The 25,871-nt window shown below is 42.2% G+C and overlaps 1 protein-coding gene across 3 annotated transcripts in view; it reads left to right on the top strand.

Annotated features, from left to right (window-relative positions):
* Window positions 1-6,916, top strand: part of SUSD1 (sushi domain containing 1) — a 47,580-nt gene extending 40,664 nt beyond the window's left edge. For all 3 annotated transcript variants that reach the window (XM_080573337.1, XM_080573339.1, XM_080573338.1), the window contains 3 exons: window positions 878-917; window positions 3,773-3,866; window positions 5,824-6,916. In XM_080573337.1, coding sequence (XP_080429463.1) covers window positions 878-917; window positions 3,773-3,866; window positions 5,824-5,962 — 273 coding nt within the window. In that variant the 3' untranslated portion in view covers window positions 5,963-6,916. The remainder of the gene's footprint in view (window positions 1-877; window positions 918-3,772; window positions 3,867-5,823) is intronic.
* The last annotated feature ends 18,955 nt before the right edge of the window (window positions 6,917-25,871 follow it).

Below are 25,871 nucleotides of genomic sequence, written 5' to 3'. Positions count from 1 at the left end.
TACAAATGTGCCTTTGCCCTTCTGTGCAAATGCTTCAAAATGTAGCCTTCGATTTCGTAGAAACATGTCATTATCCAGAGCAACATAATATGTATTTTGCTAAAACACACAAAAAAAGTGTGTATTTATTTTACGAAGGTCTGTGAGAATCATTTAGCTGGAAAATATGTGCAGAAGCACTACAAAAACAGAATTCACAGTGATGATAAAACAAACAGTAGATATTAAACAGAACTGGCACTTGGGAGTCTTCTTGTGTAAGTATGAGTGTGAAGTGCAGGGGGGAAAGCTATACAGGGAACAAAACTTACAGTAAAAAGCAAACTTGTTAATTGCAAAAGAAGATCCTTAATAAACATTTATTCAACTACTGTAAACATTAGCTACTTTAAGTATTGTATAAAAATATTTTAAAATTACCAAGCAAGTTGTCATACTGGGGACGTGGGGGAAGGGGGAGTGATGTAGTATTTGAAAACCATGTCATTAAGTATTTCAATGTATATGTGCTACATGGGGATAGAGTTAATACAGCACATTCAGCTTTATCTTGGCATTTCATAAATTCTGAATTCGTATCTAAGCAGCTTCAAAGATCCTTTGATGACATTTACCTGCATAGGTTGTAGAAAGAGAGGAAGAATGATGATCTGAAAAACTAGAGCCGGGCTTTCATCAAAGCTGTATCTCTGATCTTATCTTTATAGCTTATAAGATTTATAGTCAAGATAGGGGCTGCTACCAGGGGAAAAAAAAACAAAAACGTTCATAAAAGTAATAAAATTTAGTACGTAGTGGATGACCGCTCTTGCAGAGTGTGTAAGTGATAATAAATTTCTCTCATGAGAAACAGTAATTTTTATGCTTTCATTTTCAGGTGAGAACACAGTCCTGTGCTGTATGGGCACAAATTAAAAGTAAGTCACATTTTTCTTTAGTGAAAAAATAGAAGGTATCATGGCTTTGCTTGGCAGCATAAACAAGTAGTTGCTGTGGCTGTTCTTTCATTCTCCAATAATAGTTGAATGACTTTGAGGATGGGAGAGGTTAGAGGCAAAAAATTCATTTTGCACTTTGGTATCTAGATTATGATGTTCCAAAATGGATTCTGTGCTTGTTTTACAGTATTACTCTTTCTTTGCATCCCATCTAAATCTTACAGCAACATTTGTGCACAAAGGACTTGAAGAACAGAAGTGAAATCTTAAAAACTAGTTTTAAGATAGTTCTATATAGGCTTTGAGGTGTTTTTTGTTTTGTTTTGTTTTTTTTCGTTTTTAATATTTTCTGTCTATCAGGAAATGCATTGTTAATTCCACCTTGGTAGTCCTTGGAGGATTAAGTCCTTTTGTGAACTTAGGAAAATAAAAGACACAATGCAGAAGTGAAAAATATGGATAATTTTTGTTCTTGTAAGTACAGTTTCATAAAGCATAACGGCAAAACTTAAAAAGCCAGTGGGAGAGTGTAGCTTTCTCCTTGTTTTTCTTTTCTACTGTAAAATGTTTCAGAGAAAGAGATTACCTCAGAGGAGAGTTTGGAATCAGCTCTAAATCAAGTTTTTCTCCTTTCCACCGTGGTAGAAAGTACTTACTTTATTAATTTTGTCATGTTTCAGGGAAAGCAAGCACTTGCCTCTCCTGAGAAGAAAAAAAAAAAAAAAGGCAACACCACTAGAGACTCCTACAAACTCTAAATTCTGCTTTTGAGTTGAAAGATTCATGAACTGGTGTTTGGAAATTCAATGGCACTGGAGAGTGAGATAGTACTTTAGAATGATGAGGCGCTTGTGTTGCATTTGCCCCACTGTTCATCAAAAACCACATCTGGCTCTTATTACTAGTCTTCCACTGACAAGTGTTTATTTATTTCTAAGTTGTTTTTTTTTTGTGGTTTACGCGCAGACTGGTTCATTTACCACCACACGTAGAATATCACTTAGGCAGTTGTGGTTATGAGATACTCTGATAAGCTCAAAGATTCAATAGGCTTGATGGCTCTATTGCTGGTCCAAAAAGGCAAGAGCTGTAAAATAATTCTGAAAAGACGAAGAATTGTCCTCTTTGAACTTGTTTTTTATCACCATCTGGAGCGTTGTCAGAGATGGTCTTAGGTATAGGTGGATTTTATTTTGGGAAAAAGAATGGGCAATGGAATGTGGGAGTAGGACAGGCCTTTGGTTTTCTGTTGTAAATGCATTTTCCTCTATATTGTACAGACTTCCAGCCAAGCAGTGTCCTTGGACTTCTGCAGTTGGAGAGGCTGAGAGTATTTTTGGCTTACTGAAACCTTTGAGGAGTTATACTTAACTCAACCTGTGTGAAGGGCAGATCTGTAAATTACATGTAAACTAAATTGAAAGATTTCAACTCCCACATAGACAAAGGTATACATTCTTGGATAAATCATTGTCATAAAGAGTGGTAGAAAGCTATAGCAAGCGTGCTTACTTCTGTTACAAATAGTTGTCTGAGTAAAGTAGATTTTGAGTTTTTTCACAAAATAGACTACAATGAGTTGGGAAGGCAGCTCTTTCATTTTTATGGAGGGTCAGCATCTGTTCTGTGTAACTAACGTATGGAAACTGGCATGACAGTGATGTAAGGACAGGTATAACTTGTATCTAAACTGAACGTGCTTGTAGGGAGAACAGATTTTCCTTGTAGGGTCTCTGTCTGAAGTTATTCTCCCAGACGTCAACTAAGATAGCAGGTGAGAGTTGCTACTTAGACACAAGTCATGTTTTATTGAGGAGACGTGAGCAAAGATGGTTAACTGATCAAGTGCGCCTTATGGATTTGTATGATTATTTGTGCTTCAGATGAGTTGTTGAGGATGTTTTGGGTGAATGCCCGGCCAGCTTTGTGCCGGTGCATTCAGATGAGCTAAAGAAAGTTTTCCACTTAAGTAACAGAAATTGCTTTTCTGATGTTTGGGCAGTCAGGTTCTCATTGTAGACATATGCTGTAATTTCACTGAGTGTTGTTTTTGCAAGAATTTAAATTTTTGGTGAGACATTAAATACTTGTGCTTGCAAGATTTAACAGCAAGTAGGGTTGTGGAATCTTGTGGGAACAAAATCCATTATCCTAGATGTCTGTGGGAAATCGAGAAGGAAATGGGTAACCCTTGACTAATACTGAAAGTGGGAAGGAGGTAGCTGGAAAGGATTGTTTTCTCTTTTCTCAGGGAACCTTTGCAGGTAGTTCTTAGTAATTCTGGTTTCAATTGTAAATCACTACAAGCCTTCTGTTCTGTCCTTCAGTGGTTTCTGGTAAGATAGGCTTGGTTAAGGCTATCATTGCCAGGTTTATTTCTGGTTTTTTCACTTGGGAAGAAAAAAGAATGGGGAAGGGAAATCCATGCCCAGATTACAAAAATTTTGAAAGAGATGCATCAAGCCATTTAATTAAGCATTAGGTCTTTCTGTTACAAGAGACTACCTTGGCATTTGATTTAGACTGAAATTGCCAGTGGTGAGAGGGGAAAATGTGGACAGTAATTATCTTACTAAAAAAAAAAAAAAAAGTGGGAAACTGGTGGATGGAGAAGTGTAATTGCTTTTGAGAAATGCACCATTTAATCTTACATCCTCAGCAGTCTGGTAGCTGCTGAATAGTCAGCTCTATTACTGCTTGATGGCATGGCAAGTCCAGCACAGTAGTTTTGTTACAGTACTCTAGCTTTGAGCAGACTCAGTAGGTCCATCGCCAGACTGAAGCTTCATTACTTGCTATTTGTTCATTTGATCTGTTTGATATTTTTCTTTCAGATTTATCACCCACTCTTCAATACATGACTGCTGTTGTATTTGGGTCACTTGCTGCTGTCTGCCTTATACTGTTCCTGTCATTCTCAGCAGCACGGTATGTATAAACTCCAGTTAAGCTGTCCTCCAGAAGGCTTACATGTTTTGCTTTTCAGATAGTCTTTCTTGCCAACCTGCTTGTTTAAGGTTTCTTTGGTGGGTTATAAATTTTATGAAGAATTCCTTCAGTGTCCCCTTACTCTGACTTTGCTTGAATTGATGCCTTTTATGTCTTTGCAATCACTCGGGAAACATCTGAAAAGTATCGGACTCATAGTAAAGGAAGGATGCAGAAAGTGAAGAGCATGAGGAATTTTGTTCAGATATGTTTTGATTTAATGGTAATTAGAAGTTTGTCTGGTGTGCTACTCTAAAAGTGAAGTCATGCCAACAGAAATGTTGCTGTATGTTACTTACTTAAAGAGCCAATTTCCAGTGTCCCCAACTTCCTTCAAAATGTTGATGAAGATGGTTTTTCAGTAGTGTTCGATTCTTAGCTAAAGGACACAATTAAAGCATTTTGGAAATATGATTGATTTCTTTATATTTTGTGATCCTTCATGCAGGGGCAATGACTTTATAACTGTTCTCCTTTCAAAGGTAAAACAACAAGGAGCCTTTCAGCAACTGTGTATGTCTATGTCCGTGTAAAATCTCTTGCCTACAAAACAGGTCTTTGTTGTTGCTCTAATATGTTCAAGAACATTCTTCCAATTTATGTCGCTTGCATGGTCAGGAGCCTACAGTTTGGGGAATGCATGGAATTTATGGATTTCATAGAATCATAGAATGGTTTGGGTTGGAAGGGACCTTAAAGATCATCTAATTCCAACCCCGCTGCCATGGGCAGGGACACCTTCCACTAGACCAGCTTGCTCAAACTCCCATCCAACCTGGCCTTAGAGGCAGAAAGGGTTATTATTGTCCTGGTGTCTCACCTTGCAGGTTTTGGCAGAGGGCTTATTGCAGCGTGAAGCACATCCCTCATCTGTTGTGGTCTGAAAGGCTCTTCAGTAGGGTGACCTACTACTAGTAGGCTGCTTAGCCTGGCAGAAAAGAGGCTGCCAGGGAATGAGATATTTTACAAAGACACAAAAGCTGTTATGGAAAGTCCAACCTGCTCCTGTCCATGGTGCCCGTGGATATACCTGTGCACTCCTGAATGGTAGGAGAGGGAGGCGTGGGAATAGGTTGCTGTGAATGTTGTGAAACTCTGGCTTCTCGGTGGCCCGTAAGAGCAGGTTAAACAAACATTTGTCAGGAATGACATGACCACAGTTGGTCGTGCCATGGGGTCAGCTGAATGGTCTTGGATTATTTCTTGGGGTCCCTGTAAGCTTGATTTCTCTGCAGTTTCTGTCACTAAGGTTCTCTGTATTCCGGTGCTCACCAGCTTGTCATGTCAGCTCTCTCAGGAATCATGTTACTGCAGTGGGACAGATCATGAATTCCTGCTATCATGGTTGCTGACAAGTTTTAACTGATCCTCATTGAGTTTGCCTGGCACTGAATTAACGAAGTACATGGGCCTGAGTGCTCATGTCCTTAAATGTTATTAATATTTTTTTCATTTAAGTATTAGCCCTTAGTTATTACTGAGATACCTAGTCACACATTCACCTTGCTTCATTCCTCCTAATCCTTTGTTTCCTTCACTAGATGATGCCCATTCAGATGTATAAGGACAGTGACAAAATTTCAGTTTTGTGAAAATCTACACTGGGCATGAGTGTTATCATCGCCAAAGTTAACCTAGGTCAGGCAGTCATCTGACACTATGGGAACACTTTATACTTACCGCACACTAGCTGTAGTGTTCAGAATTATACCAGCAGCTCGGGTCTTCAAAGAAAACCCTCCAAAACTTCAGAAAATGTGGTTTACCCCGTCAGTATGAGTGTCACGAGGTCTGTGTCAGACTTGTGCTTTGGTTTTAAATGTTTATTTTCAAGTTTTTTTTTGGTTGGTTGTTTTTTGTTTTGTTTTTCTAACTGGATATTTCTCTCTTTCTTCAGATCTTATCTCCACAGTGCAGTGCACTCCCCACCTGCTGCTTTAGCCTGCGAGGGTGTACGTTTATCTGCTACCATGGGTATGACACAAGCCGGGATTGCATCATCGTCCCTAGAGACTGAAAATGTCTCTCTTCTCTAACGTGTTATCCCTCAAAGTCGGCATAAAGAAAATGCAGTCTCCCTGCCAAAGCCAACACCTGTCAGGATGTAGCTGTAAGGCACACCTCTGCTATAGCATTGACAGTTGAAATGTGTTTGTTACTGAGTTTTTTATTGCGTCCCCTTGTTTTCTGACAGCGTGGTGTGGAGAGAAAAACCTTCCATCACAAACATGTTGTGTCAGAGACGTTAGCATGCATCTCATGTGTCGGCCACAGGCTTTAGCTATTCCAGCCACATGGATGCCTGATAGCAAGTGTCTGTATCATACCTGATTACGTGAATAATCCCCTGATCCAGTTGAGACTGTCTGAGGATTAACTGCTACTTCAGATGCCTTAGGACATACAAACTGACCCATTATGAGAGAAAATACAGATCAACTTTTACCTCAGATTAAGTGCCTGCTGTCTTTTCAAGTGAAAACGTAGGAGATTTCATCAGTCACTCATGCATAATGCTACTTCAGTAACAAGTACAGAGTGAAGTTGTCACATGAAATAGTGTCACCAACACATATTCCATAGATATTGCAATCATTGCTCATAGCAATTAGGAATAATTGCAAATAGTGCACCAATTTATAAAACTGCAGTTGCAAAAAAAATAAGTAGCTTTAGTGTCATGTGAAACTATTTTAAATCAAGAGCTACCAGTGTTAAGTGCAGTTTTATTAATCTCTGTTTTATAATTACAACTGAATAAAGACATTAAAATCGTTGTCTGCACAGGTATGTAACATGTGGTTAGAGTCAGTTGATAAAGTACAGTTAACCAATTTCCTATGACATCCTCCCAAATAATATTTTTCCCTCCTATAAGAAAAAATCAATTGTCTGTGCTTACTTCCACTCCTGTTCAGAAGATGCTTTGAGGTAATACTAGAAAAATCATTCTGTTAACTGGTGAAATAAAAAGTTTTGAGCTTTAGTAATTTAGTTGCTTTTTTGAAGTTATGTTCTGTATCTCACTGCTTTGAATATATGATATCCCTTTTTGGAATTCTAAACGTTTCTGATTCCTGTTGGCTTTTATTTTTATTTTTTTTTTATTATTATTTCAGGCATGCAGTCTCTCTGGGTGGTATAATTCCTTTTTTGGTGTTCAAAAGGGATATTTTAAAGTGTAACAGCAGACTTTGTAGTTGGTAAAGCAGAGAGGAATTAACATAAAATTGCAAATAGCTAGGGATATTTTTCTGAGATTAGGGCAGTAGCAGTACATGGGTATTACTTCTGTTATGCACCATTTCCACTGATTACTACATCTGCCCATCAAGTCAGTAGGTCTTCAGTAGTTGGCAGCTGAGTAAAAACGCCTTTGTCTACATTAGTGATAAAGAGTTGGTAGCATTTTTCTCCACCGATTAAGAAAAAATAACAGAACTGTTCTTGTTGGGTTACTGTTACTTAAGTTTGCAGTTTCTCCTGTGGAATTCATTCTCACACATTCTGTTCTTAATTCCATTTCTCATTGGGATAGATTGCCAAGGTTTGGTGTAGCTGTATAAACTGAAGCACTTCATTATGGTTCATTTTCCTGACACTCTTGTCCAGCAAGAATTCATAAGCAGCTGTTCCTAAATACAAGAGGGCTGAAGAGGCAGGAAGTAATTTAAAGAGACGTGACATGACATCCTCTGTGAATGAAAATTTCTTGCACATATACTAAGACCAGCAGTTACCTTATGTTGTGCTGGACCAGGGACATGAAGTTCATCTTTCGTTCTAGAACATTGGAGGTCTTCATGTAACCTTGGGCAAATAGGCATGTGACTGTTCTCTACCTAGCTTGTCTTCTCGGAATACGAGCTTTTTCAGAGCAAGTCTTCTTTCTTATTAAACCACCACGCTTCTGCTAGCAATTACATAATGTATTTAATGGTTCATTTGGATATCTCTGCCCAGTAGAGTGGTGCATCATACTAATATGCAGGAGTAGACTGACAAGGGAGAAGCGATGAGGCAGGACTGCCTGCCAGTGAAGTTCTCCAAAACAGCTACAGCCCTGCAAGATTTCCTCTTTCTCTCTGCTTCCTTTGTCACTCTTGGCAGACCTACCTCTGGCTGGGAGCCTGTCTTTGTCTGTTGTGTACTTATCTTTTTTCCACGTACATCTGTTACAATTTAGTGTTGGAAGCATAGAGAAAAATAATTTAGCATTGCCCTCTTCAGATAATTCTTTAAGTGTTAACGTTTCTCGTGTTAGAGCCTCTGTCAGGAATGTTGCTCTGTTGTTCCCAAACTTTCCAATGCTTTTTAGTATATTTCAGGAAAATGCAAGTAGTTTAAACAGTGGGAAATTAAGAAGTAGTTAGAAGCAGGTTCTTGAAAGTTCTATGCATAACTATTACTGAACTGGACTAAAAAGACAACATGAAATTTTACTGGCCATGCTTATTTTCGTCTGTTACGGAAACAGGCTTGTACAATAAAGGGAGCCTGGTTTAAGAGCACTGCTAATGAAGGCCAGCTCTCTGGTATATCCATTAGGAGGAAGTATGCCATTATGCTAGAAAGGTTTTCACTGCAAATAGGAACTTAATGCTTCTCATCAGATAGTAGCTAATTTACAAAAACGCTTCCTATTAGAAGGTAGTCCTAAAAGATGCCACTTTGAATGGAGCTTTTGAGTTAATAGCATATGTCTTCAGGGGTACTTCTGTTACTCAGGTTTATAATCCTCATAATGAAGTTCGTGGAGAGATATAGCTGCCCTGTATTTTATACATAGCCCCTTGCCAATCTATTTGCAGCATTTACATAACTGTGCCCTTATGATTCGAGAGGCTCTAGAGACATGTCTAATGATCCTTAACTGCTGTTCCTTCTGTTAACAATGAAATACTTGTGTTTCTTTTTACTCTGATTCTTTGGATATGTGTTCCACACCCAGACCTGAGTAAGGCCGCTTGCCAGTTACAGCCAACTGAAGCTGCCTTGCTTTTACTTCTGATTTGTAGACGTTCATGGAGCTATATTGACCAACTGTTTTAGATACATATGAATGTTTGCATTATCTCACAAGTGCTTTCATCTCTAGAGGAAGCAGCAAATTGTTAGCACTGGGTAACAAATTCTGTGTAAGTTTGAGGTAAACAAATTTTTAATCTGCTGTTACGTAACAGTAAGCTAACTTGCAGGTTCCTGTAAAAATGCAGCATTTCTGCATGTAGTTGTGATGGTGTTTCAAAGGAAAAACATTTTGTTGTAAGATATGCTTTCTGTTACATGTCACTGATGAGTCCTTTAAGTCCTTCAGTTGGGATTTCTTTGTTCTGGGCAAAATAGAGACAGTTGACAACCCATCTGGACATTTTTGTTTGTTTCAGTATTGCTGGCCTCAATCAATTGTATTTTAGGAAACAGGCGTTAAGTGTAGTTTCTTAAATCATCTTTGATCACTTTCTTTCCTTGTAAAAATAAGTTTAGATCAGAAGAAAACTCTCAGGACATGCTTAACCAAATATGTGGGTTAAAAAAATAAATCACAATGCTAACATTTGCTCTGTGTGCCTACAGGGCCAGATATGTGGGCAGGTATGCTCCTTATTTCTGCATGTGATGTCAGTTTTAACTGTTTTCACTCACTGTTCTTGTTCCCAGATTTTCCGCTATATTGCAGAACTACATCCAGCAGAATTCAACCAGAGTCCAGCATGAGCTGGTAGACCCATGATCTCTAGCTCAAATGGAAGTATTTCTGTCTAGTGATAGCATTCCTAGGAAATTGTGCAAATCTCTTCTACAAGACAGAGATAAACCTGTTGTGTTGCTTTCAGGGATGGAGTTGGTGCCTTCGGATGACATTCTGAGGACTCTGTGAAATTAGTTGGTGATCTCAGTGCTGAGCTCTAGTGGAAAGAAACAGGTGTCAGCATTGCAAAATCACCTCTGCAACTGCAGTTCCTGGCAGGAGTAGAAATGACTCTCTGGATGCACAGACACTTGTTCCTTTTGGCTCTGTCAGAGGTGAGGTATGAGGAGGCAAAGGTTGATGACAGTATTTGTGGCATAGCTGTTATGTAGCTGTTTCCATTTTGAGTTTAACAAAAATGACAACTTTACAGTCACCGAAAGGAGAACCTGCTCTGAAGTTCCATTTTTTCCTTCTGCTCCGCTCCCTGCCCTGCCCTGCAATGTTTGTTTTTCCAGAAATACTGCTTTTGTCCTTGGAGTCTTGCAGCTGAGTAAGGACACTTTATTGGTGTTTTCCCACCTTAAGGCAGCACAGTTAGTGTTTGTCACTTGCAGCTGGTCTATGCTCCTTGGTGCATCACCGTGTTGTAAAATACTGTATATATTACATGTGTATAATTTGTATATATATCTATGTGCAGTTTCTTCTCTATCATCCATTTTACTTTAGAAGTGTCTGAAGGTACAGACAGAATTTCACAGCGTTCAGTTTCTGTCGTGTCATTGTCCTCCCCTTCCCCCTCCCCCCACAAGTATAAAATAAATAAATAACAGGCTGGGGAGCAACAGAAAAAGGATTATAGCAATAAGGACAGTTCACAGTAGAAGGTAATTTCCAAGGGCCCTGATTTTCCTGAGCAGCTTTTAAAGATGGATGGTTGAGTTTAATGATAGCTCTTATAAAAGTGTCTCCCACAGCCATCCTGGGACAAGTGAAAAGAAAGCTGAATGGATTCGAGTATACTGGTGGTGGTTTTTAAAGCTTATGGGCACAGATCAGCTGTGCCAGTACACTGAATAAAGCCTAACATAACAATGAAGTTGAGGTGTTATAAGCCAGTTCTCAGCTTTCTATTTTAACTGTGTAAAATGACCTATTCAGTTTGGCTCTTGGCTAATGAAGATGTTAGTAAGTTCCATTTCAGTTTGCATTCCTGTGACTTCTGACTCATTCTGGATATTTTTATTTCCACATGTGCAGTTGGCCAATCCTTTCCCATAACCTGAAATCTTAATTCAAGCCCACAAAAACTGAGCCAGGTCAATGTGGAACGACAAATAAGTAGCAATTATAGATACCTCCTGAGAGGCAGGAACATAGCATTTCAGTCTCATACTAGCAAATGAATAAAATTGTTATATGATCATGCAGCATGTTTCAGAATTATAGTATAGATGTTGTGTGGCTAAGTGAAATCTGACTTTATCCAGTTCTTTTAAATACTACCTCACTCCCTTTGTTCTTCAGGACTGTAATCTGCCAGATACTCCATTTTTGTTACAGAAAAATAGGCTCTAATTGGACATAATCAGATATTCTGAGGAATTCAGCTTTCTTTCCTAGATTTTCCAAAAATTCCCATGAAATTATGGAATTATCAGCATTCCCACCCAGTGTTATTTAGCATTGTTCTTTCCAAACTTAGTGCAATGATACGTGTTTACATTAGTTTAGAATCTGCTCTTGGGTTTTAACCTAAGACAGAGAGAGAGAATCCATAGAGACAAATACATTGTGCATTTTCATGTGGAGATTGAAAGCAGTAGCTGCAAGAATGTTTCCTAGTATGGCCACAGCAATATACAGAGACTGTGTAACAGCACTGTTGTTTATCCATTGTTTGTCTACACAGGAGGTTAGTGTAAATCGAGGTAGGTGGGAAATTCTAGCTGCACATTGTCTCTGCGGTGATTCCCTGTCTAGTTCAAAGACTTTATCCTATTTTTGTTTCCTTCTTAAAAGATTCTTCTGTTGGTCAGTCCAACAGCACTTAAGAATAGATAGTATTTTTTGAGTTAGTTAGTTTGGGATCCTGTTGGTCTGTTGTGCTTTTTTCCTGGGAATTCATTTTTTTTCATCCCACATCCATGCCAGTAATTATCACAGCAGGGCTGATTTATATTTTTCAAACAGGCCAGACTCAGAACATGTATTTGTATAGTGACTTTGGGCATTTTGCAATGAAAAGCTGCCGTCTTTGACAAGGTGTAGTGAGTATTTGTTATACAATAGCATGACTTGATACTAACGGTAGTTCAGGCTTTATGCAGGTTCACCTCCAAAACAATAGGCAGTGTTAATGCATGGAAAAGGGTTGCATTTAGAGTGATAAAATACAACTTAAATGACAGTGATTTCATAATCACAGGGTGGTGAACCCAGAATAGTTGGTAGAGAGCCCATCAAGAAGCAACAATACTGCCTTAATATGAGAAATGATCCAATTTAATCCCACTTAGATGTCACTCAATTTTGCATTTATCCATAAACGTGTCCCAGCAGATGACAGTAAATCAGTATGATAGTGAAATACTTCTGCCTCTAGGCTTTTTATTTGGTACCTGGCAATTCCCTTCCCAGATATTTTCCTCGTAAGTCTGCCTTGGGTATTGAATAATTGCTTCCTGTGTTTAGTCATATCTTAAAGTGCCCTTTCTATATGAATAAATTCTTTGCAGTCAGTATATGCTTCTCCACAGGGATAATGGCCACATAAAAATTGTTTGAATTGCTTAGTTATAGTGTGCAGAAATTGAAATTACCTAAAAGAGACTTGATTTCACAACACTGGCCCTTTGCTTTCTGGATACCATAGAATCACGGAATATCCTGACTTGGAAGGGACCCACAAAGATCATTGAGTCCAAGTCCTGGCTCCACACAGGACCACCCAAAAACCAGACCATGTGTCTGAGAGCACTGTCCAAATGCTTCTTGAACTCTTGCAGCTCGGTGTAGTGATCACTGCCCTGGGGAGCCTGTCCCAGTGCCCGACCACCCTCTGGGTGCAGAACCTTTCCCTAACCCCCAGCCTGACCCTCCCCTGCCCCAGCTCCATGCCGTTCCCTCGGGTCCTGTCGCTGTCCCCAGAGAGCAGAGCTCAGCGCCTGCCCCTCCGCTCCCCTCGTGAGGGAGCTGCAGGCCGCCATGAGGCCTCCCCTCAGCCTGCTCTGCTCTGGGCTGAGCAGACCAAGGGACCTAGGCTGCTCCTCATGTGTCTTCCCCTCCAGGCTCTTCACCATCTTTGTTGCCCTCCTTTGGACACTCCCTAACAGTTTTCTGGCCTTCTTACATTGTAGCACCCAAAACTGCCCACAGTGCTTGAGATGAGGCCGCACCAGCGCAGAGCAGAGCAGGACAGTCACTCCCCTCGACCAGCTGGCAATGCTGGGCCTGATGCACCCCAGGGTATGGTTGGCCCTCCTGGCTGCCAGGGCACACTGCTGGCTTATGTTCAACTTGCTGTTGACCAAACCTTCCAGATCCCTTTCTGTGAGGCTGCTCTCCAGCCTCTCGTTCCCCAGTCTGTACATATAGCCAGGGTTGCCCTGTCCCAGGTGCAGAATCTGGCACCTGCTCTTGTTAAACTTCATATTGTTGGTGATTGCCCATCCCAGTAATCTGTCACAATCTCTCTGCAAGGCTTCTCTACCCTCAATGAAGACAACAGCTCCTCCCAATTTAGTATCATCTGTAAACTTACTCAAAACTTCTAGTCCTACATCCAAGTAATTTATGAAAACATTGAAGGGACCTGGCCCTAAAATGGAGCCTTGGGGCCCTTGCTAGCGACTGGCCACCAGCCTGATGTAACCCCATTTACTATCACCCTTTGAGATTGAACCATCAGGCAATTGTTCACACATCATATTATGCGTTTATCTCTGTGTGTTGGACATTTTGCCTGGAAGGATACTGTGAAAAACAGTATCAAAATGTTTACTGAAATCCAAAAAGATTACATCAACTGGCTTCCCTTGCTCAGCTAAGTGGGTGGCTTTGTCATAAAAAGAAATGAATAAATATCATGTCACCCTCCCACCTTTTTCTGTTTTTCTAAGGTTTCATGTCCCTTTTGAAAATCCTAGCTCTGCACCTCTGTATCCCTTTCTAACGTTAAGGTATGCCTTACTGCTTGTGGCATGTTGAGTCAAAATTTATATGCTTGGGATAGGTTTGGCTGAGTTCATTTGCGTTAGCTGAGTTGTTCCTTCTACATTAATTGCTGTAATAAGCTCCTTCACATTTTTACTATTTTCTAAAGAAACAGATTTGACGCAATAAAACTGCGTGTTCCCCCGTAATGTCTTTGTCCATAGGCAAATTCGAGAGCAACAGGAATCAAAGTATTCATGTTGTAAGATGAGTGAAAAGGCAATTGAGAAGGGCAAGAATCCACTCCCTATTCTTGTCAAATACGAGAAAATCCACGTGAGTAAATGATGTTATGAATGCTCTGCACATGCATTAAGAAGCTGTACAATACAAAAGAATCCACTGCACAGTTTATTGTCTCTAACTCTTGCATTCAAACAGAAGTGGAAATGTTTTACTGCTCAATATGTGGTTCTTCCCCTCTGTCTGCTAGGAGTTGTGTTTGTTTAAGAGCGATTCTCAAGTACTGTTAGAAATTCAGGTCAATCACAAGACAAATCTGAGGAAAATCAGGCTTTGTTTAGGTCAGTGTTCATAGATCATCTTGTTATCTAAACTCTTTCAGCATTCCTGCAGGCTGTTCTCTGAAGATAATGTAAACAATTATAGAGCAAGTGTTGTGTTGGTTGGTGGGTGGGTTGGTTTTGGGATGGCTGTGGATTTGTTTTGTTTTCTTTGTTTTTGTTTGCTTGTTTTTCTACTGATGTGCTGGGCTGTTAGTTCTTAAAGCTTGTTATGAGCATCTGAAAATCAGTGGAGCTGAAGACGGCTGTCATAGAGAATAACTGAAGTGTTTTTCACTGAAAAAGAGCAGTGACATTCACTGAACCCACCTCTCCGAACTGAACAGAAAAAAATCAGTGTAAACGCAGGCTCTACTTAGGTAGGTTCTTATGCAGGTTGAGATTGATGAAGTGTAGGCAGAAGAAGGAGATTGCAGGCAGGCTCGGGCTTCTTCTAAGAAACATGTTTTCCTGGTGTTCTGGGAAAGATGGTTGCAGCACAGACCTCAGCCAGGAAATGGCTGAACACCAATTGTCTTGGTGTTCATATGAGTAGAAGAAGCAGAGAGGTTTATGCAGTTACACTGTAATGAGCTGAACAGTGCTGAAGATTTTATATGTAAAGCAAGGCAACAATTAGATTCATTAAGTTAAGAAATACCTTTGACTCTCAGACTTTGACAGCTGTTTTTTAAAGGTGATACCTAAAACCATCCTGTTTACTCACACTCATATACATCTTTCTTTTCAGGAGCAGCGCAGAGTTGGCAGGTGCTGTCTGTAAGGCTCGTTATTAGAGGTCCTAGTGTGTTAGCTGCAATTTATTATTGTTTTTACAGCTTATAATTTATATGCTAACTCTGCTGTTGCCTGTCTCAAGCAAAAATTTTCATGAGAATATAGTAATCTGGAAGATGTCTCCACTTCCGTCTTGGCCTTTCTCAAAGAGCAGGTTCTTCTTGCAGCTGTAGAAATGTGGCTACCGGCTGTTAGGAAATCATAGGCTACAGATAACAAATCTTGAAACTGCAGAAGCAGCAGGTTTCTTTCCAGCCATCCCTGAGTGCAAATCACTATAATCGGCCCTTGTTTTTCCAAGTAAACAAGCAGCTTGCAAAACCAATATACATCCTTTCTTTTCCTGCCTTTGACATCCTTAAGCAAACACAGTGTTCCTTGACTTTCACTTTGTTACCTTTTTATCTTGCATTCATTTTCTCTTATGTTCTATATTTCATTTATTTCCCTTTGTCTTTTTCCCAATGGAGTCAACATCCTGTGGGAACATATAATTACATTTCTTCCTGTTTGAAGGGAGGGAGGAATGATGACTCTGTTCTGTTGGAAAAACATTTTTTTTCTTCAGTTAAAACCCTGGGAAATACATAATATTTAAAAGATCTTCCAGGCAGAAGTAGAGACCAGGATTTCAAATGTGCTTGCTCTGGCATTTGTTCTTTTTGCTGTGTTCCTCCCAGGTTTCAAATCACAGCAGCAAAGGTGTGTGGGTGCACTTCAAATTTGGAACTTCCCATCCAGCAGTGGGAAAACCACGAAGAGATACAAACGGGCTTGTTATCTTTATGTCACTGAAATCCTTATCTTGCAGTCTGACACCAATACAACTTTCCTGATTCTTCATGATAAATGATTGATCCAAGAAAAATCCTAGAGGAAGTTTGTACGTAAAAAGTACAGTGAAGAGGCAAATTGTCCCGAACTGCTTGAGGACACCTTTCTTTGCCTGTTTTGCTGTCTTCCTCTGCAGTCGGTCTTTGATCTGTCTTTATTGTGACTCCCTACAGTGACGCTTGGCCAGTGCATATAACAATATATTTTACAGAATCATAGGATCTGCTGCTTATCTAGGCTTTGCATTTCTCCATGACAATCTTAACAGTCTGTCTGTGGCTCAAGATCATGAAGGCTGTCAGTCTTTCTAGACTGTTTGGCAGAAAGTATTGCATTCACCAATAGATCTTTAATCATGAGACAACAAATGGGATGTAGAGCAAATGACAGAACCACTGTGCTCAATTTATTTTCAGGCTGCCAAAGGCTACTTTGCAGGCAGCAACTTTCATATGTGCCTGTAGAAAAGCATTACCTTAGTCAGAACTGGAGATCCAACCACATAAAGAGGAGGTGGCCTGAGATTCCATCGGAAGAGTTCTTCTGTAAAATTGGTGAGCTTTTAAAAAAAAAGCAGCACGCATGTCAAGACCGAGTATTTCTGTCCACTAGATCTCCTTCTAAGAGAAGGTCTGCTGTTGTTTTGAAGCTGCATTTTCTAAAGATACCATGACTGGCACAAGGAGAGACTTTGTCATCTAATTTCTTTTTTGCTGTTTCTTCTCAAAATTCTGTACCTTTCCCTTCTGACTTCCTTTAGGTGTGCATGCACGTAAGTGTGTATGAAGCAGCAAACTTGATTCAGAGAAGAAAAAAGTAGACAAGATCTTAATACATTCCTAGAGTAAATGAGGTTTGTACCAAGGCGGCACTGGTAAGTTTTGCTTGGAAGGTGAATCTGGGGAATATACCTTTAGAAAAAGGAGAGCCATACTGCTTCTGACATGGGACTTGTATGCATTTCTGCGGTCTGGGTTTGCTCATTTGTTTATACTGTTCCACATCATTGGGGCATTTGAATCACTCACGGATTCATTTGTTTGAAAAATATGGAGAAGAAATGTGTCTTGTCAGAAGTTTCTAAAAATTTAACAAATATGGAGCTTTGTTTAAAAACAATTAAATCACCCAATTGTGCTAAAAAAGGGAAACATAGATGGTATGAACAAACTGCATTTTTTTTTTCTACATGCATTTCTTTGTTTTTAAACAGCTTCTCCTTTCTACTTGGGAAGAATCTTGTCAGCACCCAGTGCTCTTTCTACCTTTGCAGAAGTCTTTTTACAGTGTTTCCTCTGCAGGTTACCTGGGGCTAATTATCCCCAATCTCAGAAGGGTAAAGAACCACATCTCAGATGATTACCTACATTCAGAATCATACTCCCACATGTGTCAGTCTCTGCCTGCCTTCATTGCCTGTCCTTTATAGAGAACCTTTCTTTTCCCTGAAAACTCAAAACACCCTACCACAGGAAAGCGTGAGGAACTGAGAAGTGAGGGGTTGTACTGGCTGTCACAGAGTGAGTCAATAGAAACATAAAACTAGAACTGTTGTAGTTTGAGTGCCAGTTTAATGTCATGAGCACTGATATAGACAATGCTATCCCTTTATCTTCTGATAGTTGTCCTCTGTGGCTCAGGAGGTGGGTCTGCCACACCTACTTGTCTGGGATCAAGACCGTGTTTTCAGCAGTATAGTATAGATTGGTTTTGCATTTTTGCATCATTGAACGACGATGTTGCATAAGGTGTTTGCTAATATGGGGCTATTTCTCATGGATTTGTAGCCACCGTTGTGTTTATCATTAGAGTGATAACAATTTGAGAGCAGGTGGAAAATAGCAATATCCCATGCTGTAGGAATTCAATTTTTTAACTGTTTGGTGAGGATACATTACATCTATGAAAGGAATATTTAAGTCTTGTGTACTTTGCAGCTGTGTGCCTGAAAGTATTTCTGGGAAGAGGCAACAGGCCTGTAATAGATCTGTTAGCTTGCTTACATAAAGAAGCTACCAGCAGTCTGCATTCTGTAAAGGTGGTGCCAACACCAGGCAATGTTAATGTTACTGATCCCATCAACAATCACAGAATCATCTAGGCTGGAAAAGACCTTCAAGTCTTCAAGTTGGATCATCAAGTCCAACCATCAACCTAACGAGTCTTATCACTAAACCATGTCCCTTAGTGCCACATCCACAAATCTCTCAAACGCCTTCAGAGATGAGGACTCCACCACCTCCCTGGGCAGCCCATTCCAACACCTAACCACTGTTTCCATGAAGAAATTCTTCCCGATATCCAATCTAAACCTCTCCCGGTGCAACTTGAAACCATTTTCTCTTGTCCTACCATTTGTCACCTGAGAAAAGAGACAAACAATGACCTTACTGCAACCTCCCTTCAGGTAGCTGTAGAGAGCAATGAGGTCTCCCCTGAGCCTCCTCTTCTCCAGACCAAACACCCCCAGCTCCCTCAGCCGCCCCTCACAGGACTTGTGTTCCAGGCCCTTCACCAGCTTTGTAGCCCTTCTCGGGACACGCCTCAGGGCCTCGATGTCCTTCTTGTAGTGAGGAGCCCAAAACTGAACACAGTGCTCGAGGTGCGGCCTCACCAGAGCAGAGTACAGGGGACGATCACCTCCCTGCTCCTGCTGGCTGCACTGTTCCTGACACAAGCCAGGATGCCGTTGGCCTTCTTGGCCACCTGGGCACACTGCCGCCTCATGTTCAGCAAACTGTTGACCAGCAGCCCCAGGTTCTTTTTTGCTGGGCAGTGAATTTCCAGCCACCCTTCCCGCAGGCTGTACTACTGGGTGGGGTTGTTGTGACCCAAGGGCAGCACCCAGCACGCGGCCTTGTTGAATGTCACGCGACTGGACACGGACCATTGACCCAGCCTATCCAAGTCCCTCTGCAGAGCCTTTTTCCAGCAGATAAACAAAAACTACAGTTATGTGGTCTTTTTAATTTCTGCTCCTTTGAGTTGGATGCCAGTTAAACACAGTTTGGTACTGTGGTTTCCACAACTCCAAAAGTGTAACTGGAAGCAAAGCGGGACAGTACTTGCTGTGCCACTTCAGTGGGGTCATCTGCTCTCTGATACTCTGCCTGCTGCTCTGTGGTACAAGTTAGCAGAAGCAGAGATTAGAAATATCAGGAGTATCTGTGAGCAGGGCTTTCAAAGACTTTAGGCATCTAGATAAAGTCTGAGTACTGCAGCTACTGCTTGACAGGTGTCTGAAACAGATTTGGTCCTGTGGACGAGTAAGAACAATAAATTCAGCCCACTTTAGAGAAACTGATTTTTCCTTTCTTGTGTGAGAAACAAATCTTATGGAAAATCGCAAGACAGTGCTAAGCTGTAGCTAACGCTCATCTTTTTGGCCCATAATGAAGTCACTGGCAGAAACTACAGGCATGCTGTAGGGGAAGGGATGATTATCACTGAAGAAAACCTTGGTGAGAGGCCAGGGAAAAGTAGCCCTGTCATAAGAACATGAGCAAGGAGGAGAATGACTTGCACAAGAGATAAAGCAGACAGAATCTGGAAAGAGATGTATGCACCACTTCTGCTTTTTATGCTGTTTTTTTTTTGTTTGTTTGTTTTTTGGTTTTTTTTTTGCAATACCTATGCTTGTTGCAGTCCACTACAACAAACTGTGTTTAGCTGTCAGTGTCAGCCAGGGGTAACCAGACAAATCATTTGCAAGTCAGCAGCATGTGCATGGCAATTGCAATATGGTTGGGTGCTTTGTGTGTGTGGGGTGGGGGAGCAGGAGAATTTGCATTTACTCAGCAAAACAGGGAAAAAGCAGGGCAGTGGGAGGGGTGGGGACAGCGAAAGCATCCCTTAGGTTAGAGATCAGCACAGAGATACCCCTGAAAACATTGGGATTTTTTTTTTTCATTCCATAAATATGGAATTTCTACCCAACTTAAATTTTGCAAAGTTCAGAGGGGAAGCAGACACCAGTAGACATCTTTCTAGCCTGGATGCTGTGTCATCTATCAAAAGTCAGATCTTTTCTTTGTCCAGTAGAGAGAAGGAGCTTCAGCTTGAATCTTGCCCTTGCAGTAGTCTCTGAATACCGTAATCCTAGGGACTTCCATAGTCCTAGCAATCACACTTCAGGGAGGTGGCTTTCCATGCTACCATCCACCCTCCTTTTGAAACATTGCATTCATCCAGAGGAAAAGGAGTAGTGTTGTTACAAAAATGTCGTTGTTCTTGACAAAGCATGATTCTGATGGCAGTAGGAGCCCTTCGGTATGTAATCATCAACAACCATTTAAAAGCTAGGAAAATAACATGAGGAGGAGAAACCTGAATTTGTATCACTGGTACAAACTTAATGAAAGTCCAGTGATTTAACACCACTTTTTTTCAGAGTGTTCCCAATGTACTGGAACAGCTGGGGAGAAAAGAGCGTCCCTTAAGAAACCCATGGCTCTCATGGTACCTCTGTGCTGGACCGGGGTTTAACCTTCACATTCAAAGGGAAGCCTTCAGCCTGAGGTTCTCTGCTGAGGTTTTTATCAGTGAGACACTGCTGAAGGTGTTTAGGTACTAGCAGCTCTGCCAGGTGTAGGCAAATTCTCATAAACAGATCTAGCTGTGTACCTGCACCCTTGCAAATGAATTTTCCTGAGGAAGGAGCTGTCAGGAGCTTTCTAGATGAAGGAGGCATGGATGGGCAATAGCTCCTTGCCTTTCCTGCAAGCTATGGATGAGACCCAGGCGCCAAAGAGAAACATCAAGGTGACACCAATGGGCCTCTGCTGGAGCCCCATGGGGCCATGGAGAAAGCCCCTATCCCACCACCATGAAAGCTGGGTGTGACAGCAGTTGGAGAGGCTATTCTGGACTGGAGCGACCCTCCAGGGATTTTCTTCCTCGCACGTGGGGCTGGTGAAAAGCTGTGCCAAGAGTGCAGGTCTCAGCAGTGTCAGGCTGTGAGGCACAGGGAAGAGCGTGAGGCATTTCTTTAATGCTCGTGTCAGGCAGATGAATAACCCTTTATAGCCACGGGCATTGAGGGAATGGGTGTTTGCCAGTCTCTGCATGTTGCTTATATAAACATAAATTTACATATGTACAGATGCTGCATTTCCCTGTCTCTGATAAAAGGTTTTCCTCGCACCTATAGAGGCTTTTGACTGCATAGGATTACTTTTGACCCTTGAAGACAACTAATTTGTAACAACAGAAGGGGCAGTTTGGCTTTCCGACTCCTTCATCAGTGTTTTCACCCACTGGCATAGCACATCATCACACCCCTAATACCAGTTGTGCTGCCAAAAGCCACGTGGAGGGCTGGATGCACACCTTACTGCCACAGGGCTGCAGCTGTAGCTGGGAGAACTTCAGGGTCCTGCGTGCCTTCAGGTTGTCGCCTAGTGAGCTGATCTGATGTCCTTTGAGTGGGGCGGTGTCCTGCCCCACTTCTGTGGGATGTGAGGCCGACAGACTTCATTCTTTGTTCTGCCCCTTGGGTTTGCAAGGGGAAGAAATTTGGTGTCTTGCCAGAAAATCACTGAAGGTGCCCCCTGCAGATTTAAAGCCCAGCTCTTCTTTGATATTCTGCTTCTTGAGAAACAGGTGGGGGTTTTTTTCAGCCTCTGTTTACCATGGCACAGCCTTTCTTCAAGCACCTCCGGATCACTTTGCAATCTTTGCTTTCTCTGAGGCAGTTTTGAGAGTCACAGTGGTATTTCCAGACAGCAGAAAGCCTTACAGGAACCGAACACAACAGTAATTAGTACAGGTACTGCACCCAAGCCAGAAAATTGATAGCCTGTAAAGTCCTGGCACTCTGAGTGAAAAATGGCCTATTACCGTCCAACAGGGAATGGTCAAACAAACAAAATACAGCCAAAAGGGTGTGAGCCAAAACACATATATGAAAAGCGTGATTCCCTTTAGCTCCAACAGGATAATGCCCAAACCACAGAAATGTTGGCTTAGGGATGACTTTTTTTTTTAATTCATGCCTTTATTATTAGCTTTGCAGTGTCCCCTTTGTACACATGCATCTACACAGTGAAGGGATGAATGGTGGATGCAATCACTGCCCTGTGTCCTGCACTAGCTTTGCATATCTTGTATTTATAGGTCTGCCTTTGCCATGTACTTGATTGCATAGCATCTGTAGTATAATTTTTCTTGCAAAACCTCTGAGTTTTTTTCTCTGTTACTAGAGAAGAGTGGTGGATGGAGAACAGGGAGCTTAGTTGCAAAAGCTACTTAGACACTGTCTCATAAGTAACCTCTGGAATGGGTTAGAGAGGACAGGTGCTGTTAAGGCATATATTAGAAAGAGCCCTGTGCCTGTAGAGTAGTAACCATGAGCTGCTTTCACCTTGGTGGGTTTGTGTAATGCTCTCGCTGCCTCCATTCCCCTCTGGTGCCATGCGGGCGAAGATGGCTGTGCAGGGCTGAGAGCCTGGCAGGGCTGAGGCATTCCTGTGTGCACGGGCTTTTGATAGCGTAAACACCAGCTTGGAAACAGGATCATCATCTTTATTCTTTCAGTGCCGCGGGTCTGGTGACAGCACAAGCGGGCTGGCAAAGGATGAACATCTAAAATAGGAAGTGGTGTGTGTGTGTGCTAGTGACCCAAATGCCCTTGGGTGAACGCAGCACCAGGGAGGGGATCGCTGGCTGCTGTTGGGAAGCAGGCTTGGGGTAGGGTATGCGGGGCAAAGCTTTCAAAAGCAGCACTGCAGGCTTCAAGCTGCTTTACAGACCCTCCAGATTGACACACAGACATGTGATTTGCCATTTAGAAACACAGAGTGATCACTGGATTTTCTGCGCCTAACAAAGAGAAAAAAAAATTAGGAAATTGCTGTCAGTAGCTACAAGTCCTGCTCTGCACATGTTAAGGCTCTGCCCTGGTTTCAGCTGGGATAGAGTTATTTTTATTCCAAGTAGCTGCTGTGGTGCTGTGTTTTGGTTTTAGTGTGAAAACAATACTGATAGCTCGCTGAAGTTTTGTTGTTGCAGAGATATGCTTACACAGACCCAAGGCATTTCCAGCTTCTTCTGCGATGAGGAGGCTCTGGGTTCACAAGGAGACTGGAGAGGGACACATCCAGGACAGCTGACCCCAGCTGGCCAAAGGGATGTCCCATAACGTGAGGCATCATGTGGGACAATAACACTGGGGGGCTGGCCAGGGTGGTGCTGGGAGGGTGCTGCTTGGGGCTGGGTTGAGCATCATTCAATGGGTGGTGAGCAATGGCATTGTGCATCACTTGCTTTGTACATTCTTTTATTGTCATTATTATAATTCTTATTATTTTCCCCCCCTTTTCTGTCCTATTAAACTCTTTTTATCTCAACCCATGAGCTTTTACTTTTTTTTTCTTCTACTTCTCCCCCACCCCACTGTGGGAGGGAGGAGTGAGCAAACGGCTGTGTGGTGCTTCACTGCTAGCCAGGTTAAATCACAACAGGCATTTTGGTGACCAGCATGGGGCAAGAAGGGTTGAAATAATGACAGATTGGACCAGAATGTGTTAAAATAAAATTTGTCTCTCTGAGCTGTGTTTGGTCTCAGAGATGTGTTGTGTAGCACATTACTTGCCGTGTGTGTTCCCTGCCATGCTGTTTGTCATCTCTGGGGGCTGGTTTAAGGTTATCATTTTGCTGTACTGTGTAACACTGTCTTATGATATGATAAAATTACCGGTCGTGAGACTAATCTGGTATTTGTACTCAGCACTACCGTCATCTCTGTACTTCGGGAACCATCTCTCAGAAGCTATTAATAATTACACTTTTTACCCGTACTCCTTGCGGAGCTAATCTATGTGGAAGACCCAGTGGGGCAGTTCTCCTGCTTCTTCACCCTCCCTGCCTCCTTCATGTACCCTTCTCCTCTGAGCTAGATATAATAGCTCTTTGAAACTTTGAATATCCTATTGCTATATCTCCTGAATGTGTTTCTGGTTAAACTATTTAAGAATACCACCCAGAGATCTGTCCTGAGACAGGATGGTTATGAGTGGCAGGCAGTGTGGGAGGATGCGGGCAGGCCCCTAGAGCAGTGGGCACCTCCAGTGCTCTGGAACTTCACCCCTGGACCAGTGCAGAATCCTGAAAAACTGATAAAATGCTTGAAAAAGGTATGCCATCACCCTGGCAATTCCGAAGAGACACAAATCACTGTGACATGCTGGGGCTAGGCCTATGCCTGTGGAGCTGCACGCAACAGAGCTCCAACCCCTGTGACAGGCCCTGTGGCCATGCCAGTGCTGCTGACAGGCCCCACGGCTGGGCCAGAGACCCAGCCTGTGCCAGTATCAGTCACACCTACACACAAAAGGAAACACTGGATGTGACAGACAGCCCACTGAGTAAGAAAAGGAGCTCCTTCTCAGACAGGGAAGGGGGAAGAAGAAGGTGAGGCGGGCTGCTCTGGAGCAGGGCCGTCATGGGAACAGGAGGAGGAAGAGGCAGATCTCACAAAAGCAGCAGTAACCACCTGATTCCTGTCCCAGGGTGATCTATGAGATAAGTGAAAAGATTTCAGCTATCATCCAGGCGAGCACACTGTCACCTGGCTGCTCCAGTGCTGGGATAACAGGGCCAGTAGCCTGGAATTAGAGGGCAGGGAAGCCAGGCAGCTGCGATCCCTCTCTGGGGAAGGGGGCATTGACAAAGCAATTGGAAAAGGGGCACAAGTCCTCAGCCTCTGGAGGCAACTCCTGTGAGGTGTGAAGGAAAGGTATCCCTTCAAGGAAGATGTTGTATGTCACCCAGGCAAGGGGACCACCATGGAGAGGGGTATCCAGTATCTGAGGGAATTAGCTGTGCTGGAGGTGATTTAGGATAACCTAAACAATGAACAGCTATCCAAAGATCCATGTGAAGTCAAGTGTACAAGACTCGTGTGGCAGAAGTTAGTATGGAGCACACCATCATCATATGCCAGCTCATCGGCAGTAATGACCTGAAAAGAATGAGAGGAAACCATAGTGGATAAATTGACTGGACAACTCAGTATCTTAGCTTTTAGGAGAAAGCATCCCTCTGCTCAATAGAGAGGATATAGTGGGCAAATACCATGTGCCACCCTGTGGTTTTACCTGCATGACTGTAGAGAGGACATGAGAAAATTTTGTGAGAATTCTACTTTGACCAAAAGACAAAGGTGCATGAGTCTCAAAGAAAAACAATTGCAAAAGGGTGTTCTTCTGGGAAAATTTCTGCTCATTTCCAGCAGGCAGTCCCCCAGACACAATACTACTTATTATACATAAGTACATAATACTATGAACAAGACTAGAGAGGCCCTGTCTCCAGCCAGGGGGAGGAAAGGGGGACAATCAGGTTTACCGGCCTGTGCGGATCCGATGGCCTGGCACGTCAGACCCACAGAAGTACAAGGCTCTAGTGGACACCGGTGCACAGCGTACCCTAGTGCCGTCAGGCTATAAAGGGGCAGAACCCATCTGTATTTCTGGAGTGGCAGAGGGATCCCAACAGCTAAATGTATTAGAGGTTGACGTGATCCCAACTGCTTTGTGGGACAATAAAACGGGGGGGGGGGGGGGGGGGGGGGGGGGGGGCGAGGGTGGCTTGGGTGGGTTGCTGGAGCCGCTTCTGGGGGATGAGCTGGGGTTTGGTAAGTGGGAGGTGAGCAACGGCATTATGCATCACTTGGTTTGTATACTCTTTATTATTATTATTATTGTTATTACTTATTAATAATTATGTTCCTTTCCTTTTCTGGAAACTGTCTTACTCAACTGTCTTTATTACAACTCTCAAGCTTTTACTTTTTTTTTCCTCTTCTGTCCCCTGTCTCACTGACTGGGGGGGATGGTGGTGGTGGTAAGCAAATGGCTGTGTGGTGCTTCGCTGCCTGCTGTGTTAAACCACAACAGGCTC

This window comes from Anser brachyrhynchus (assembly GCF_964034855.1).
Source record: "Anser brachyrhynchus genome assembly, chromosome: Z".
Taxonomy (NCBI): domain Eukaryota; kingdom Metazoa; phylum Chordata; class Aves; order Anseriformes; family Anatidae; genus Anser; species Anser brachyrhynchus.
Note: the sequence above shows the minus strand (reverse complement) of the source record. Positions and strands in the feature narration are given on the sequence as shown.